At 36.8% G+C, this 19,647-nt stretch overlaps 1 protein-coding gene across 1 annotated transcript in view; it reads left to right on the forward strand.

Annotated features, from left to right (window-relative positions):
- Positions 1–4,131: 4,131 nt before the first annotated feature.
- LOC306857783 (neurotrypsin-like) overlaps positions 4,132–19,647 on the forward strand; it is a gene marked incomplete at its 5' end in the record, with an annotated part of 29,811 nt that continues 14,295 nt past the window's right edge. Inside the window, 5 exons of the mRNA XM_079397920.1 lie at positions 4,132–4,191; positions 7,665–7,707; positions 15,475–15,717; positions 17,191–17,329; positions 17,765–17,943. Of these exons, the coding sequence (XP_079254046.1) occupies positions 4,132–4,191; positions 7,665–7,707; positions 15,475–15,717; positions 17,191–17,329; positions 17,765–17,943 (664 nt within the window). The remainder of the gene's footprint in view (positions 4,192–7,664; positions 7,708–15,474; positions 15,718–17,190; positions 17,330–17,764; positions 17,944–19,647) is intronic.

The raw sequence follows: 19,647 nt of genomic DNA on the forward strand, positions 1-19,647 counted from the left end.
CGCAGGGGGACCAGAGATGGAGAGACGGATGCAATATGTGCTGGAAAAGCACAAATATCTCCTTCTTCAGCAACCTCTGCATCAGTGTGTCTGGTCAGATTGACATATAATCAAAGGACTGCCAGGACTCATTACTTATGATCTTTTTATATGCCCAAGCCATACATCTTGCATGAAATTAAATACTTAGTATGCATTTTTGTCTTTGATCAGCAGACAAAGGCTCTCTATGGTGCTCTTGTGGGTAAATACAAAGAGATTTTGAATAAGCTGCAAAAATGAATGCAGTTGAATCTATCTATCTGTCTGTCAATTTGTCTTCTCTGTATATCTCAAGCATATTTAACTGGTAATTTCAAAGCCTTAATGGAGAAATCGGTTTCATTCTCATTCTAAACTTCTTTAATGTGAAACAAGATTGATGTTTGGTAGCAAATGTTGTTGAGATCCTCCATTAACAGAAGCTTCAATACGGCTGCTCGCTTCTTCGACAGCATGCACCACTTCAAACGCTATCTTACAACAGCATCCAAGAGTGCCTGTGGCAGCCAACGCTAAACGTTCTGCTGCTGTCCCACTGCCAAACTCTGGGGAGGGATACGGATAGAGCAAGCCAGGAAGTCTGAGTATTTAAGTATTCAACTCTAAATATTTTAAATGAACTAGGAAGTCTGTATCATGTTGGAAATTTGAAATGAAATATATATATAAATGTAGAACACACAAGGTTTGTCTTCTTTTTTATGTATATGCTGAATGCTAAATTTGACAATAAACATAACAGAGTTTAATTATGTATAAAAAAAGCTCAGAAACATGATGCAATAGGACTGGTGTATTAGTTCAGACCTGTCTAAATAAGCCAGATAGTTGATATAAATACCTAACGCTAATATCTCACCTTTGCTCTTTGGTGTGATTTGTTACTTGTATTCGTTGCCTGTAATGCTTTAAAGGAATAGTTCATCAAAAAATGAAAATACTATCATGATTTATTCAACCAGTAGCACTTTAACTGTCAATGAGCAGATACAGTATTTAACCTTTGTTAACATTTGTTAATAAAATTACAACTTGTTCATTGTAAGTTCAAGTTAGCTCATGTCCATTACGTAACATTAACAGATAAAACCTTTTATTTTAATATTTTATTAACTAAGATATAAACTAAGATTAATAAATGCTTTAGGAGTGTTTTCATGGTTAGTTCATGTACAAATAGAACCTGTTAAAGTTTACCATTCATCCTTGTTCCAAATTAATATTACTTTTTTTTTCTGTGGAACTTAAAAGGAAATATTAATGCTGCTCTTGACATTCAAAATGTAAATGGTGACCTGTCATTGTCTCATAAATTATAAATAAGACTTAATAAAATATGTACATATATGTGCATGACCTGGAATATAGAACTTGGGTCAAAAGGCCCACTTTTATTTAAATTTTTGACATTTTTGGTGCATGAGATCCACTGGTCACCATTCCCTTTCATTGTTAGAAAAATATCCTTAAACGTTATCTTTTGTCGTCGGTGGAACAAATACACAACATAAGGGCCAATGTTCATATTTTTGAAAACTATTACTGTAATAACTGTTAATAGTATGTTGAGAAGAAAAAAGAAAGTCTGATTCCTTTCTTCTTTCCTATCTGTTTCCATACCAACTGGGTGGGGATTGGCTGCTTTAGATGGGGTTAACGGAGCTGAGAACTGATGCCTCTGGGTAAAGACAGTTATTATAGTCATACAGAGCCCCTAAATCTGTGTGTGTGGATTTTTGCGTGGCTGTATAAAAAAGAAAGACTTTGCAAAGCATTATTACTCACTGATGTATTTGTTGCCAAGATAAAACGTATACATCTCTTTTAAATTTGTGCTTTTTAATGTCAATTCTAGACAATACCACTTTCAGGTTCTTACTCTCTCACCCCCCTTTCATGACCCAATTTTACAGAGAGCACAAAGACAATTGTCTCTTAAAATCCTTAAGTGTGTTGTTAGAGTTGAAGGTACTGCTGGCAGTTTAACCATTGTGTTGCCATGACAACACTGCATCCATCAAAGCGGTGCACCAGTAAAATTCTTGTTTCCCCCATTACAACCACTGATCATCACGGAGCAGGTGCCTCTGCAGCACAGAGATACAACACGACTGTAAAACACGTCAGTGCCAATGATCAGGTCATGAGTTTAGTGGGAGAAAGGGAGGATTGAGAGAGTAATGTATGCATGCTTGTGTGGGTGCGAAGACTCTGTGGGTGACTTTGCATGCCACCAGCAGAAGGTCACTCATGCTGGGCTTCTCAGCTGTAGCTTTATTATTATGAGCAAACATGAAGCAACTAAATGTATTATGCTCTGCTCTATTTGTTTTTATTGAAAGTAATTGAACTCATGCCATCCCATAAATGCTTTAGAATTAATAGCTGTGGCTGTAAAGTGGATGGATATATATATATGGTAGAATATTGTTTTTCTTATAGTTTCCATGTGAAACACTGCTCAGATGTAACTTTCTAAAATGTTACGTTTTCTGGAAATATCAATAAACTACAAAAAGTCCTTTTAGATGTTTTTTTTTTTGACTACTGGGTATGTTAATCATAATAATTTGTGAGGAAAATATTCTGTTCTTCCCGTCTAACACCCACACAAAGAATTAATTTTCTTATTTTTCTCCCCTCTAGATCTTTTCTGCAGTTTATAATGTTACCTCTGCTGGTTTTATTCTAAATCCCCCCGGGTCTTTTTCTTTTGTGATGATTAAGACCTCGTATTCACCTCTCAACTGTTGCGTGTAAAACAAACATTTGTTGAGGAAAAATAACTTTCTTATGTTTATGCACATTTAGAGGTTAAATGTACAATAATACAAAAAGGGGGGGGGGGGGGGCTTTTAAAATGATCTCCTAACAAAGCAGATTATTCATTATAAAGGGTTTTATTCAGTTTAACTTCAACAAAGTGATAGACGAGCTTTAGGATTGAAACCCCCAATGTGAAAACAGAAGACAAGAGTGGGACAAACAAACTCAATGCATAAAACCCCGGAAGATCTAAAAGTCATTGTGAAGAGGCTAGTTATTTAAAGATGCTGTAGGTGTTATTTGTTTGTTAACACATAACATGTTCCTAGTACCTGTTAGGCCCCTGTATCACTAAAACAGGTGTTCGGAGCAATCACACCGCTCTCTGTGACATTCTTAGGCTCTGTAAACAGCAAAAAGCATGTTTTTTCATCAAATGACATATATGCCATATTGTAAGTTGTTATTCTCTCAAATCTTAGGATCTAGCCTTGCTCTCCATGGAAAATTTAGTTGAGAGATGAAACAATTGGTTTCAACTGCAACGTTTCAATGAATCGGTTGATTTGACTCACAAAATCGATCTGAATGATTCTCTCATAACTCATGATTCGGTTCTAAGATTCAAATCACTGACTCAACACTGAACAACAATCAGAGAATACATATTTGAGTTCTTCAGAACACTAATGCATGGCTCAAGTGTTTGAAGGTAATAACCATTGTGACGTTTTACACTTTTACACTTTGTACTTTTTCACTCAGCTAATAAAAATATTTTTTTACAGTGTACCTCATTCGGTCTGTATTGGCGAAATTATAGGCTAGTTGGGCAAAAATAATATTTCTCTATTATTCCACTTAATAATAATAATTATTATTATAGCTGTTCATTTAGACACGTTTCAAAAATTGTTATCTGTATGATATTTATAATTTATTATTATTATCATTATCATTATTGCTAGGACTGCACTAAGGCAGCAGTGACGCCCAGTTTGTTGGCTGCTGGTTCATCAGTGCGGCGCGCGCGGGGTGCGTGAGCGCTTGGAGACGTAGCGCTGCGCGTGGGTCGCTACGAGGGGTGTGTGCGTCCGTGACACTACTCCACAACACCGATTAGGCATCATATATCAACCTACGGCGGGTCACAGAGCATCGCATCGCATCGCATCACTCACTCTGGAAACCGACGCTCTTAAACGGCATCCGCGCAATTCTTCCATTTAGTCCGTTTGATCAGCGCTCAATCGCGAATACACCCTGCTCCGGAGGTGGCTTTTAATACCGGACAATGTCTCTGACTCATAGCCGGAGATAGGGATGGATCCAAGAGTGTGGAGGATGCTCGCCCTGCTCGGTGTGTTTGCAGTCTTGCTGGAGGTAAGATGCGCCTTTAGGGCTGTTCAATAAATACACCTAAATGGCTTTATTACAATTGCTAACACCATGTGTGCTTTTGCGAGTTCTTATTTGTGTTGCTTTGAGCCACCAACATTAATGCAGCATGATTTCAAAGTTCGCCTTTTGGCCAAATCTAGTTCAGCATCTTATATCTGTCATTGTGCAATAAAACACTCACATGCTGTTTAATGGATTCAAGCAAAGCCACCTCCCTCTAATAGAGGATCTGACATGCTGTCGCTTTTAAATGATACACGTTAAACATGAAGATGGTGAATTATTAGATTTTTTAAATTCAGTTATTTAATAACCTTTTTTTGTTTGTTTTCTGTTTCCATTGTAAATGCACAAAGCTCAGAGCTTGCAAACATCAAGGATTCAAAAATATAACACATTGACCCATATTCTGCTATAAGACTAATGAGTTTGATGAGCGTGCTAGAACAAAATTACTGACCCACACAATAATGGTATTTCAGGGGATGTGGAGAAGAATTCAGTATTAGGATTGTTTGAAAAGAATGGCTGATTTCTTGGGTAATAGAGCATATTTACACTCAGGAGTCTCCAAACTCAGTTCAGCACAGAAGACAAAGAAACATCTAGTTGTGAAAGATTCAATGGAAATCCTCTGAACAAGATTTTCTTTTTTATTGTGGTACTAAACTGCTCCTAAATAGCTTTTTTTTTTACCTTCATCTCAGTTCACTTCCACTACAGATCTTCACATCTGTTTGGGCGGTGAAACAACAGCACTATGGGAAGGAATTAATCAGTAATATGCCTGCCATGCTCCATTAAAGACTTTATGCTCCTCTTGATTATGCAAATTTTACAGCACCAAATCTGTTGAAGGGCTTTGCTCCTGAGATGGTGTCATACACCGGATTGATTTTATATATCTGCATGCATTTTAAAATGTGCATTTGCAATTAGACCCAAAACAGCAGCACACCGGATGTGTGCTGTAGGCTAGACATCAAGGTTGCTGTGTGCCTTCTTGTGTTTGCAGCTGTCAGTAAGACGCACGTGGTCATATGTTCACTCATCTGTGCTATACTCCTTTACCACAAGCTGTTTCTTGTATAGGTGCCATTTGAAATGGACAGCCAAAATGGGAGTCAAAAACAAAGATGCTGATTTAATCAAATATACATCCAAAAGCCTTTAAATCAAAGGCTTTTGGATGTATATTTGGATGTGGTAGTTTAGGGAAAGGAACAGAATCAAGAACAGCATCGGTCTGGCCTCAGTTGCTGCTGTGGAATGAGAATGACAGATGCAATTATGGCCGCAACTGACCTGAGTGTGTTGATATGAGCACAAATATCAGAGCGCATAACTGGAGCTTGTTATCTATAATGCAATTAGCCTTGCTAGTGATGTCCTATCCCCAGATCAGTTTATTGGTCCTAAATTAATGAAGTAAGTCAATAGCATGTTTTCATCTACAGACATGTTTGAAAAATGACTGTGCAGTGCAGGATAGAAACAAAGGGGTTTTAAAGGAACAGTTCATCTAAAAATGAGAATTTGCTCAAATTTACTCACCCTCATGCCATTCAATACGTAGATGAGTTTGTTTCTTCATGGAAATAGATTTGGAGACATTTACCATTACATCAGTTGCTCACCAATGGATCCTCTGCAATGACTGGGTGCCTTCAGAATGAGAGTTCAAACAGCTGATTCAAACAAAACAATAATCCACAAGTCCTCTATCCATAATATTGCTTTCTACGATCTGGTCTAAATCAGAAGAAATATATACATATCACCGTTTACAAGCAAAAACAGTTCAAAACAGTTCTGAACAAATATGTGGGTAGGTTTGATGTGAGAGGACAATAGGGGATGGAGGCATTATTATGGATTATGGAGGCTTATTTTGGCCAGAAGTGATGATTTAAAGTTAAAATACCTTATATGGATTAGTTTCTTACAAATATGCAGCTGTTTGCTTCACAAGATGTTATTCCAAACCTGTATTATTGTTATTTTTTGTGGAACACAAAATAATTTTAACAGAATGACCTGCTCTCCTCCATGCAAAGAAAGGGCTGTCAAACTCAAAAAGTGCTCCATATGACTCAGGCTGTATATTTTGAATAAATCCTCTGAAGCCATATGATGGCTCTGTGTGAGAAATGGATTGGAATTTAAGTCTCTGAAAATCTTGTATTGAAAGCAGTGCTTGACAACCATCAAAACTCACTGTCACTGAATGGAAAAAACAGCTTGGGCTTTCTGCTAAAAATAACTTCTTTTGTATTCCACAGAAGAACGAAAATCGTACTAGTTTTGAAAAACACGAGGGTGAGTAAACGATAAAAGAATTTGTATTTTTAGGTGAACTATTGCTTTTTTTTGGAGAACTGGTAGACGCTATAAAAGGTATGTTTAAATATTCTTATGGGTCAGTGATGAGTGCTAGATCAAATTTAGGATTACAAGCTTTATGGTTTGTGATGCTCAGTGAAAAATCGGTTGGGAGAACAGAGTCCAATTGGTTCTGGAAAACTCAGACTGCAAAAACCCTTTACAGCCGCTTTCCTGCCTCGCTGAAATAGCTCATTGCATTTCAAGTCACAGAAGCAGCTTTAGTTCCTTACTGCTGCCACAATGACGCTTTATCAGCAATCCTCAGATTTCTAGGGTGTACTCAACCTTGACAGCTGCCCAAATTTTAGCTGAATGATTTGAAAACCAGTGCCAGATTTAATTAATGTATTAGTAACTTGATTTTTCAGCTAAATATTAAAAATTGAGAATCAGAACTGATAAACTCTGCAATTAAAGCATATTGTTTTAGCGTTGTTTGCACTGAAAGTGTTTGTGGAACTGTTAGTGGTATGTAAGGGTGAGCAATTGTGTATTCACCATATATTAATAAGTGCTAAATGTGTGATATCCAATTAATATTGTGAAGATAATAATGTGTATTTTATTTGAGCAATTTATTAGGTCTCCTAAAGAAACTTAAAAAAAAACAATTTCATGATTGTCATGGTTCCTCTAATTAAAAACAAATCACCCATTAAAGCCACTTCATAAACAGTACATATGATTGAATTTAAACCCCTATCCATATCCTCCATATATCTATATCTTATTTGCACCCAAGTCCTGTCTATCATTTGTAAGACAGCAGTTACTTTTAAAGATTAAAATACTAACGCGTCTGCTAATTGCACTTCAGTCGCAGTGCAGAACAAAAAAACGCAGAAATAAAATGTCACTTCAAATATGAACAGATATTATCTTGCTTCCCTGTGAGAAGTGACTCTCACAGCTTCCTCTGAGGCAGGCAGAAGGGTTCAAATGTGTCACGTCTAAGAAGATAAAACTTCACATTTCCAGAAAAACAGACACTTTAGTGTTCTGAACAAATCAATTCATAATTCTGTCAGCTTTCTGCATTTCAACTCATTTCCCTTTTTCCCTTCCTGCAGGTAAATGGTGATGACAGCTACCTGAATGCAGTGCAGAATACAGGTGAATCTATATACGAGTCCTCTCTGTTTTAGATCCCATTTTCACCTGGTATTAACATTCATTTCTGAAGATCCTACACAGGATCCAAAACATTTTGTGATCACTAAAACCACATTCAAAGGAGGTCAAAAATGCATGGGACTCCATTGCATTTGTAATGTAAATGCTTATCAGTCCTGTTGAGTCTTGGATAACATTAAAGAATCTGTCAACGACTGTGCTAAAATAAGTTTTACATTTTGTTTCTGACTTAAAAGAGAATAATTGTTAAATAATGGAAACGCATATTTAAAAATGATTTAAAATCAGAGTAATAGGCAATGGATAAAAACTCTTGAATAGTCCTCGAGCGATCGCGTGCCCTGCTCGAGGGCTAATAACAGTCTTGCGATGCGCTCGAGGGCTAATAACAGTCAATGTTGGCCAGTGTTCATCAGAAAAGCTGCTGGATCCTTGTGTGGCCGAGTATTCTGTAATGTGGCGAACAAGACGTGAGAGGTGCGGATCACGAACCGGATTCGTGACCGAATCAAATTCAAGTGTGTTTGAGAATATAGTGTGCAAACACTGCTGTGCTTTACCAGTATGAAACTCTAATGAAGGAAGTCATGAAATCAGACACCCTACATTCAAAACACACTGTAAAAATTATATTTCAAAGTTGTAAATAAACCAAAGATTATTGGAGTACTTTTTACAATAAAATTCACTGTTTGCCATTTCTTTGTAATGAATTGTGAAACTTCCTGGCAATTTCTGAGTGAAAATTCTTTCTACACCTACAGTATTTTTTTTAAGAGTTGGTGCATGTAAACAATAATGTATAAATAGCAATGTGTATCATCTGGTAAACTGTGATCGGATCACCCCAAACAGATCTGTTAAATAGCTTGATGAGCCATTTTGACATTTGATGTATTTTTTCAAAATATAATTATTTATTTTTTTATTGAAGAGATTGCCTTAGCTGCCAAAGATATGAACATGAGTTGCACCTTTTTAGTAGGTTAACGTGTTATTAGGAAGAGAGACATTTTCTTTTTAGAGAACATTTATTGACAAAAATCATCAATATTTTATCAACATTTATTTATTTGAATTTCCCAGAAAAGAAAGACTATACATTTTAAAAGTGAATATCTACTAAAGGTCGCTTTTATCGTCTTTTAAGAGTACACTAGCATACACTGTAGATGGCTTCAAAGTACTAAAAGCAACAAAATGTTCATTTCATGCTCTATAAAGACAACATAGACTTTCATCTTTCATGCATTTACAGAGATGCATGAAAAATTAAAAAACAAATGCTTGTTTAGAGTTACATTCCAGTATATCTCATTCTCTCAATTCTGCCCGTGTTCGTAATGAGCCAATGAAGATGGATTTGCGATGGGTTGTCTTATGTAAATAATTCATAAATTCCCCTAGAGGTCCAAAATTTGACATTTACACCACATCACTGTATAGGCTGGTCGCTGGATATCGCCAATAAGGCTGGTTAATAAGGGCATTCACCCTGTGTTGGTGTCTCATCTTTCTGAACTCATCTCATTCTCATATACTTCGACAGCGTGAAATTCCCCAGTAGCAATCCCAGAGTGCTAATGACTGTCAGCGCTTTGATGTCACTGCATCAAGACAGATAAACAGCCTGACCTGGACCAACCAATCAGACGGCTTTATGGTGCCAGGGACGGAAAGGGCTTAGATTGAGCGATTTGGTTTTCGCCTCTCAATGAAAATATAAACTGTGCCAGAAGCATCCCTCATACATCAAAAGAAATGGGTCAGCTTATGATTTTATAGTTCCCTAGAAAGGTTAGATACCTAGATCTATAGGAAACATGCCACAGTGGTGGTTGAAGATGCTTGGACCAAATAAAGGAAGTTTTTTTGATATGAGTTATATCCTACGACACAATGTGCAATGATTGCATGCAGAGCCTTTGTTGTGCAACACAGAATGTCTGAAGCTTTGTACATGAAACAGTTGCCATACGAGCTCCATACCTCATTTCGGTTTTATTTTGCAAAAAAACCTGCCAATGGTAATGTGAAAACCCTAATGCACTCATGTCGCTTCCTGTCACCAATTGGTGCCTCACCATGCATCTGCTCTCACAGTCGCTTAACATGCCAAAGCACATTATGTGAACCGTATCAAATATTCATTGTGGTGGGGAAATGGATTATTTGGGGAGGGAGAATGAGCTCTCCTATGGCGCAGAGCTGAGAGCATGTGTGTCCGAGTACACCACACGGATGCTTTGCGTAAATGACTTGAGTTCTGGTGCCATTCGTTCTGCCAGTGTGCTTCCATTAGCTCGGAGCGGCACAGAGGGTGTCAGTGGCTGAAGGTGAATGAATCCCAGCCAGACAGCTCTAATACAATGCACTGCATTATTTATTTTTCTTCTTCTTATTTTTAATGATTGTTTTTCTTATTTTTGCACCCACTCTTAACTGCATATATTATAGGACTTCTATTATATCTAAGCTTTTATCTGATCGTTTAGATTTGATTGCCTGTAGGCTTGTTATTTGCTTTTAAAATTGTTTTTTGCTGTGCAACGAAATTGAAATTCCCTATGGATGGAAGACATTTCGGATGGCTTTCTTTGTGTTGCCCAAGCTTTGATTGAATCACTTATGTCCTTCAGTTTTGATAGCTGACTCATAAGGTCATATTTTAAATAATTCTTTCTAGAAAACAACATCAAAACATCACAGAAAAGACTCTCTCAGCCAGTCTTCCTCTTCCGTGCATCTATGCCAGTCTTTGCTTTCTCAAACAGCTTTGATGTTTCATCCCCCAGCTTATGTTAGATCTGTGTGTTTTTGGTTTAGAAAGGAGAAGAATGTCAGTATAAGATGATCTCACAAGTGTTGATCTTTCAAGGAATGGCTGTTTGTGAATGAACTGGATGTGTTGCATTATCAGATCCGTGGTAGAGCATGCATCCTACATGCATCTCTCTCTCTGATTCCCCATTGTTTCCCTTCCCCCAACCCTTTCCATGTGTTTGGAGACATTAACACCTGGGGATCAGCCATTTTTTCTTGCATCGTAATGGAATGGGATCGAAATGTCTGAGCCTTTTTGCTGAGTAAGCATTGCCTGCTCCTGGTGCTGGTCCTGATGCTCTGACTCCTCTGTTTTACATTCTTTTATTACCTGACCTTTCCTGTCGTACCTGTTAAAATTCTCTCTGCTTCTTTTTATCACCAAATGTACTATTCCATCATGCAGAAGATGTCTATCTCCTCTTTTCTCTTTTATGAAAGGATTTAAATGTCAGACGAATATATCAGTCCTAAAGGGATAGTTAATGCTATCATTATTTACTCATCCTTATATCGTTCCAAACCCATAATGTTGTATCTTTCTGTGGAAAATATGTTTTTTAAAGAATCATAATGGAGTTTATCGTGACCAGGGGCTGTAAAATTCTAAAAAGAACAAAAGGGATAATAAATGCACTATATATTCTAAAAACAGTATCAAATATGGCACCTATTGTGCAGGCTGGATGTCAATAACATCAAATGATTACTGAGTGTTTCTTAATGTTATGATATCAAAACTGCACCATAAGCAACAAAAGCTGCAATATAGATGAAGACGATTGTCAATGAATAATAAATAAAGACTTTCATATATTACATTTATGGTCTAATTTCTATTTACTAGATAAAAGTAAAGATAAACTAGATCAAAGAATCTTGGAAGAAATGTTTTACGGTTTCCACAAAAATATTAAACAGCTGTTTTCAGTATTGATAATAATTAGAAATGGGTTTTGAGCACCAGTTCAGCATATTACAATGATTTCTGAAGAATCATGTGACAATGGAGACTGGCGTAATGGATGCTAAAAATGTAGCCATCACAGGTACAAATTATGTTTTAAAATATTATATAAAATAGAGAGCAGGTGTTGTAAATTGTAATATCATTTCACATTATTACTGTATTCTTGAGCAAATGATCGCAGCCTTGGTGAGCATAAGATAATTCTTTCAAAAACAATACAAATCTTACCAACCCCAATGTTTTGAACACTATTTTTTATTTTAATTTTTTTTATAATAAATCCTTTATTAGAGTTATGCTTAAAACAAGATTCCCAATGGGTTAAGAAAAATAACCTTTGAAATATTCTATGAAAACCAACCTAATTATCTGACACAACTTTGCTTCAAGTAAATTAATCTTGTTTAAAAGGATGTTTAGATACTTTACTGTAAAACGAGACTAAATACTAATTAAAATGAAAATGTAAAAAAGCGATCAAATGCTTTTTATTCTGTGTCACTCTCTACGGGTGAAATATTTTTCAGTTTGTTCCAGACACTTTATCGACAGCATTATGGCATTTCCTGCCCACACATCTTTATGCATCCAATTATGCAGAAACGCAGAGAACGATTTCCCTGAGGTTGGCACAACTCTTTCTGAGAGCGCTCTCCGTCATCCTGTTTTAATATGTCTAATTCAGCTCTGCCCTGATTGCAGTGGGTCTGTCTGAGCTTGCAGATGGAGACATTAATCTACTGCTGCTCTTACACACACACGCACCGCACACACTGTTCCTTGGTAATATATGTTTTTCTGATATCACTTGAATGCAGACAGCCTGGCTCAGAAAGTGCAGTCGTATGAGTATGCAGACAACGAAGACTGCAAACGTGCCAGTTGTGACTGTGATTAACAGTATTTTTTTGTACTGCCAGTGATGTGTTTTCAAAGGCAAATGGAAGGTGGAGGACCCTTCATATCAACAGGGCTTTCTGGTGACAGGCCGGGAATGGCATTCTGCTGAGTCATGTAGTGCTGGATTCTGGGACTTAAGGAATTGTGGGGATTATGAGAAGCAAAAGATCACAGCCTCTCCATCCTTTCCTGACTGTCTTTGGGTCCAAATTTTTTAAGTTCCTCAAAAATTGCAGACAAACATGGAAAATCTGCTGACATCTCTCTGAGGCTTTTTTGTGCAATGTCTGCAGCATTTCACAGTCCATATGGACCTCACCATCTAAACTCTCCATGAGTGCTTCCCATAGATCTGCTCTCTTCCCCACCATGTGTTCAGTCATCCGGCGAGAGATGCATCAGCACAGTACTAAACTCAAATGCTCAAGCCCCTCTTAGCAAAGTAAAGTTGTGTTCAAACTGTTCAAAAGTTTAGAACAGCTCCACTAATAATCTTTCCGACACATTATCTTGCCATTTACAGCGTGTATGATGTCGTTATGGGAGAAATGCAATTTGATCCTTCACAGTGCTACAACCCCAAAATTGAGTTAACATAATCGAGTTTGAATTCTGGAAGAAGACCAGCTCTGATTTTCCATCCAGCTACCTGTATGTACGATCCAGGCATAATCGTGTGAGGGCTTCTGTTTACTTCAGTCATTTTTCCAATCATTTCTTCTTCTTTTTTTCCTTATGTGCTTAAACATCATCTTAGTGATTTTTCTTTTTCTCTGTTGCCTTTAGCTGCTCACTGGGGGTTTGTAATAAACTCTTCTTTGTAAAGCTTCTTTGGAACATTATGCATTGTAAAAATAATAGCTGCATGAATTTATTTAGTTTCTTTGCATTGTTGTATTGTGTTGAGTGTCTACTGAAATATCACTGTTTCAAAAATCCTGGTCTATATTAAACATCAAATATACTCAATTTGGCTGTGATAATGCCGTGCCACACAGAAATTTTTCTTTGCACAGTCAAATTACTTGTCATTGGAACCTTGTCAGTTCGTACCTGCTGGGACTCGTTGTAAGTGACAGTATAATTGCTAGTCATAGCAGATGTCTATCTGTGAATAAAGCCTTGTGATCATTTTAGTTTCATTCGTTCCTTACATACTCTTATGGTATACCACTTTACGTTCAGAGGTTGTCCAAAATGCGTGATCTTTTGTGTAAACTCAGTTCCATACTGATGCATCCCCTAAAAGTATCTCCTATTTGGACTGCCTCAAATGCTGCTTTGAAACAAGAGGTTTTGTGTGGTATTAAAATCCATATTTGACACAATGTTGGGTTGAAACAACCTAGCATTTTTTAGGAACGTGGAATGGAAACATTATTTCAGAATGTTTTTTGAATCTTCAAAAGTTGTCCAGTTTTTTGTTTTTAAACATTTCTTCTTGGTGATGCGAACGTTAGAGAATACATTATGGTAATTTTCTATTTTAGCATTTTGCAAACATTATGGGAACCTTACTTTTGAATGTTCTCTGAATGTACCGAAACATTTTAGAAAATAAAATGTTACATGAACGATGTATTAATAAAGTTGCTAGCATTTTGAAAACATTATTTAAGACCAGACAACTTTACTATTAATGTTACTGGAAGAACGTTTGCTCATTACTTTGAGAGAACCTTAACAGAACATAAGTCAAAGTTCTGAGAACATTTCCTTGTATTGGGGTAGAAAACCACAATTTTTCCTTAATACAAGGTGCAAATTTCCAAAAATGGTGCCTTTAAATCCTGTACGGGTGGTGTAGCTCTTGTTGGTGAGACTCAAGTAGGGCAGGTCAGTGAGAGTTCGGCTCCCTGCCGCTTTATTGGCTGCTCATCTTGGCTTCTCAGCACCTGCTTAGAGCACAGCCTTGTCTAATCCCTCGTCCTTTATGCTGGAAAAGGAGGCTGAAAGAGGGATCCAGATGTCCACTTTCTCTCTCTTTTTACTCTCTTGCCCAGGGCTGTGAGGAATCTGTGCTCATGGCTTTGGAGGAGATGTAGAGGCCAAGTTGGTTGTTCTGGAGAGATAAACAAAAGGGCCACTGTTAGATACAAGATGCTGGCAGAAAAGCAGTATTAAAAGGCCACATCTGCAGCTGTACAGATTATTATTTTGGACTTTAATGACAAAAGGGGATTTTAGGAAGGATTTTAGATAGTGAGCGCTCTTGGAACTTTTTTTGCATGCAGACTAACAGTGACTTCTTCAAATGTCACAAAACTCACAAAATAAATCACAGACAGAGAGCTTTTCTGGCAGTATGTTTTGTTACTTTGGCTTTGTTGAGGCAGACAAGAAACATCTGGGTAGGTTTTTTTTTTTTTTTTTTTTTTTTTGTAGTCTGACCAGGAAAAAACACATGAAATATAATTAAGTTATAGGGTTTAAAATCTGATTCAAATTCATTTTTTATGTCTCAGTTTTTCAAGTCAGAATGTCATTAAGAAGTTCACTATTGTTTGAGATACTGTTTGAGATGCTCATTTTCCTCACTCCATCCTAAAACAGGTATATAATAATTATATTATGTTTAATATTAATAATATTACAATATTTGATCCCTATAAATATTCCTAGAATATGTAACATTCACTTTATTGTGAGTAGTGAATGAGTGGAATCAGTGGTTTTGAATACATTTCGTCGTAAATGCATCAAATGATCACTTATGTTCTCTTTTGCATCTCATAAGTTCACGTGCACTCTTCTCTAGTTCAGCATCACAGCAAGATGTCATGATGGACATAAGCAGAGACAACATTTTCGCTTTTCTATCATTTTTGTCCACACTGACAGCTTTTTGGTTGTTGAATGAGAAGTTCTCTTGGTATTATGCTGACTCTCATTTTATGTAGATACACTGGATATTGACTACTGTCTGAATAAATGAATCAGAAGTCATCACTTGAAAATTGCCAGTGTGAACAGTCAGCCTTAAAGATGGGATTTAAAAACTAAATCCGATTTATGCACAGTATAAAATCCTTTTTCCCAATTTTTTCCCTCAGTTCCTTTGTCCTGCTCCGAAGGCTTCACTGAGCTGGGTTATTACAATGGCACCGTTTCTCAGACCGACTCAGGTTCACCCTGTCTAAAGTGGACCGACTTCCCAGATTACGTGCAGCAGTATCCAGGCAGGGGTCTTGGAGAGCACAATTTTTGTCGAAATCCTGACCGTGAGTCCAACCCATGGTGCTTTTTCAGACAGAGCTCAGGAGCCATTGGCTGGGCCTACTGTGACTGCCACCAAGGTGAGTACTACGGTGTTTCACTAAAAGTCTGCTATATTCCACTACTAAGTTCATTAAAAGAGTATTATAGATATTTTGTAAATATTTGTTTTATAATATTCCTTAAGGCGGCATCCCACTTGCGAAGTCAAAACACCCTGATTTTATTTTAATTTTAATTGTATCTAAAATCTCACTCTTTTCTGTCTGAGATCTATCACAATCATTAAAAATCTATGATATGACTGTTCATAGATTGCAATACCTTGTTTTGGCAAGTCAATGTGAAACTCACCAAAATAGCAACAGAAGTAACAGCATTTCACTTCTACTGTATGAATCCCTTCAGATTTTGCTGCGGAATATTCATGCACAGCTTCAATGAAAAAAAAGTACATTCAATAAACAACCCTCACTGTTTCATTTTAATGTCTGAGAATTCTAGAAAAACACAATCAGTGTTTGCATTATGTGAGTTTGCATCTGCTGAGAAAAAAGTTTGGGTCAGATCCATTAACTCATCAGGGAGTTGAATCTCTGGGGCTGTTAATGCTTCCTGCAGAGAGAAACACAGGCGCATATGACTGAAAATCAGCTAGTGGGATGACAGCCTTAGATGTTAGAATATTCTAACATTCTTCAGATGATAAATATTTGTTTTAATACCTCTTTGAGTACTGTTGTCCTACTTTCCTTTCCGTCTCTTGGAAGAATGTTGTTTTGCATCAACTTTATATTTAGAAATCAATGCTTGACATTCTTGTAAAGAATATTCTGTATATATCTGAAAATTAGAAAGGGGTTATTCTTAAAGAAAGAAGAAGCTTGTGTAAAAAGCATCTTTGCTTGCAGTTGAGACAAAGGGTGACTTTGCTAAGTAGGACATGCTCCTGGATCAACTTTCTGTTCCTGTTATCAACCAATCGCATATTACTGTTAGGTTTAGGGCTGGGATTAGAGGCACGAATAAGTTGATAAGAACAAAGTTTTTGATCATAATTTGCCTCTGATTTTAGGATCTTATGCCAATGATCTGAAGAAACTAATCACACCACTAATAAACTGTATGATACATCTCTGTAAAGAAGCTGTACTGTTAATTTCCATGTTCAAATTCAGTTCTCCGAAAGATAAAATTATATATAAATACCGAATGAACAGTGTTATTTTGGTTAGTTTTATAAATAAAAAAATCCTTGCTATCCTTCCTGCTAATGCTATCCTTCCTGCTAATGCTATCCTTCCTGTAAAGAATAAACTGGCCTTGTCTTTTCAGTACGATTTGATAATTTACTGTTAATTCTTAGTAAAATGTAGAAAATAGTGAGGAGATGAGAATGCTGGTTGTAAATAAGTTTATTTTGGGGTTTACTTGGACGTGGTCTCTTGAGCGAGTGCTGCAAGCAACCACCCTGAACTCCCTAAAAAGAATAACTGAGAACAATAGCTTAATATATAATAATAATAATATGTATTTATCTCTCACTTGTTCAGGAGCAGTAAGGTTAGCAGGAGGTTCATCCTCAAAGAGTGGCCGACTGGAGGTCTACCTAAATGGCCAGTGGGGGTCGGTCTGTGACACACACTGTACAGACCGTGATGCCAGTGTGGTTTGCCGACAGCTTGGACTGAGGTATGGTTATTTCTAATTAGGGCTGTCAATTTAACATATTAATTTAGTACAATTAATTAAAGAGAATGTGAATAATGATGCTTCGACTGAAACACAAGGTGCTATTTGAATGTTAATGTTTTTATTTGCAATTCATTTGAATAATTAGTAATGTAATTAATTTGATAAAATTCAAACTTACTTTATTTGACAATCTGTGAGGATCAGATCTGATTTTCCACATATTTACAGTATGGATCTGTGCCTCTTAGTGTGGTCAAAGCAGGATTACTCATTTGTATATTTACGTGATTCATTAAAATTCACAGTGTCTTAATTTTTACTAATCTATTTTTGATTTAGCCTTTGTTAAACGATCTAAAAGTGGGTGGAAAGCCTCACGTCGCTGAGCAGTGGAGGAGATAACTTCTTCATATTTCTTTCTGTTTGTTGTAGTGAGATTGGCACGGCTCTCCAACACTCATATTTTGGCCCCGGCTCCGGGCTTTTTCACTACGCCCGCCTTGGCTGCCGTGGTGATGAGAAATCCCTGCTGGAGTGCAGGAGCAGGAAGTTTGTTACGAGTGACTGTAACCATGGAAACGAGGCCGGAGTGGTGTGCGCACCACCTGAAGGTCAGTGTGCTTTCTGTGAGAGTGAAGCTAATGACCTTTTAAGTGACAAGTGAAATAAACACTCCTGCATCTAGATGCCCTCGCAAAACGATAGAGCTGAGGCGAAACAGAAAAAGTGCTTTTAAATAGCATGCAAAGATCATCAGGGTTATTTAAAGTCTGGTTTCGAGAATTCAGTTTCCGCCTCTGTGTCTGCATCCTAAGTGAACGCCGCAATACGCAACTAAGATTGCTCCCATTATAATCAAAAAAGCTGTCTACAAGTGCTTATAATGTGAGCATCTTGTTTCTTTCATGATGTGTTGTGCTGCACCTTGTTGTTGCTTGCAGAGCAGACCGGGTGTTAAACCTGCTAATTAAATTACATTCAGTTGCAGTTTTTTTAGCTGTTCATCTTCTCTTTTTTTTATAATCTTGATGTAGAGCATTACAGTATCAAAATAATGTCATCATTGATTGATAAAATTCTGTAAACAAATCCCCTTTATGCTTTATTATGCTTTCAGCTACAGATAAGAGTAGACTATTCTCAGCTTTATTCAAATGACTATTCAAGTGGACTATTCAAATCAATTCCACAGATTTTTACAATGGCCCAGTAGTGCACAACGAAATCTCCACAACGCAACGAAACTAGTACTATGCGTTGTGTTGTGGCAATTTTGTTGTGCTGTGGAGATTTCATGTGTTGTGCACTACTGGGCCACTGTAGATTTTGCGCTAAAAACAGCATTGAAGATCTAAAAAAAAGTCTGCATGATCTGCTCATCACTATAATTTTTCTTGAATGTTGTGATATAAATATGAAAAATATGATTAGACATTGCTGTAATTGCTTTCTACGCATAAAACTGTTTGAAAAATAATCAGTTACTTATTCCCTGGTCACCCTGCATTTTCTAAAAGTGGCCCTCGAGCGACATCATTTGAGTATGTCTGATCTACATGAATACTAAGACAGAAGGAAGGGTGTGTGATGGAACATCATGAGGATGATTATGTTATCTTTGAATTGCCGTTATTGCTGCTTCTTTGTCTATTCATATTGACTTATTAAATTGGTGCTTATTGAGACTAGAAATTTTAATGAAACATTTCAGTGGGGGCTTATACTTTCTTTGGTGGAATCAAAGGAGCCATGCATTTCTTCTGTAGAAAGGAACAAAGGGGGAACAAACGAGAAAAGAGGTTGGAAAGCAAATCAATGCTGTCTGGACTCATGATTGCCTGCTGAGAGCTTTATTGGAGACACAATCTGAGGACACACGGACAGATGTGCACTGTGCTGGGTTACCAGGATGATGTATAATAGTCCTTGAACTGAAAAAAAAATGGCTGCATATAATGTGTTCCTGATATGAATTATTATTATCATGTATGAAATATTACCAGCATCTGTGCATATATCTGATTGTAGTGGTTTCAGGTTTTGCTTGAATTGAGGAGCCAGCACAATACCAATTGTTCATTGAACAGAATTATTATGATGAAATTATAAAATTGCATAGAACCCAACAATATGCAATCTGTAATTATTATTTGTCACTTTTGATGAATTTAATGACTCCATGCTGAATAAACGTATTGATTTATTTAAAAATGTTAATTTTACTGATCCCAAATTTTAGTATACAGGCCTATATCAATTAAGTATAAGTAATATATATAAATAGCAGATTTATCCATTAACCAGTATTTAATGTA

This window comes from Barbus barbus, assembly GCF_936440315.1.
Source record: "Barbus barbus genome assembly, chromosome: 38".
Taxonomy (NCBI): domain Eukaryota; kingdom Metazoa; phylum Chordata; class Actinopteri; order Cypriniformes; family Cyprinidae; genus Barbus; species Barbus barbus.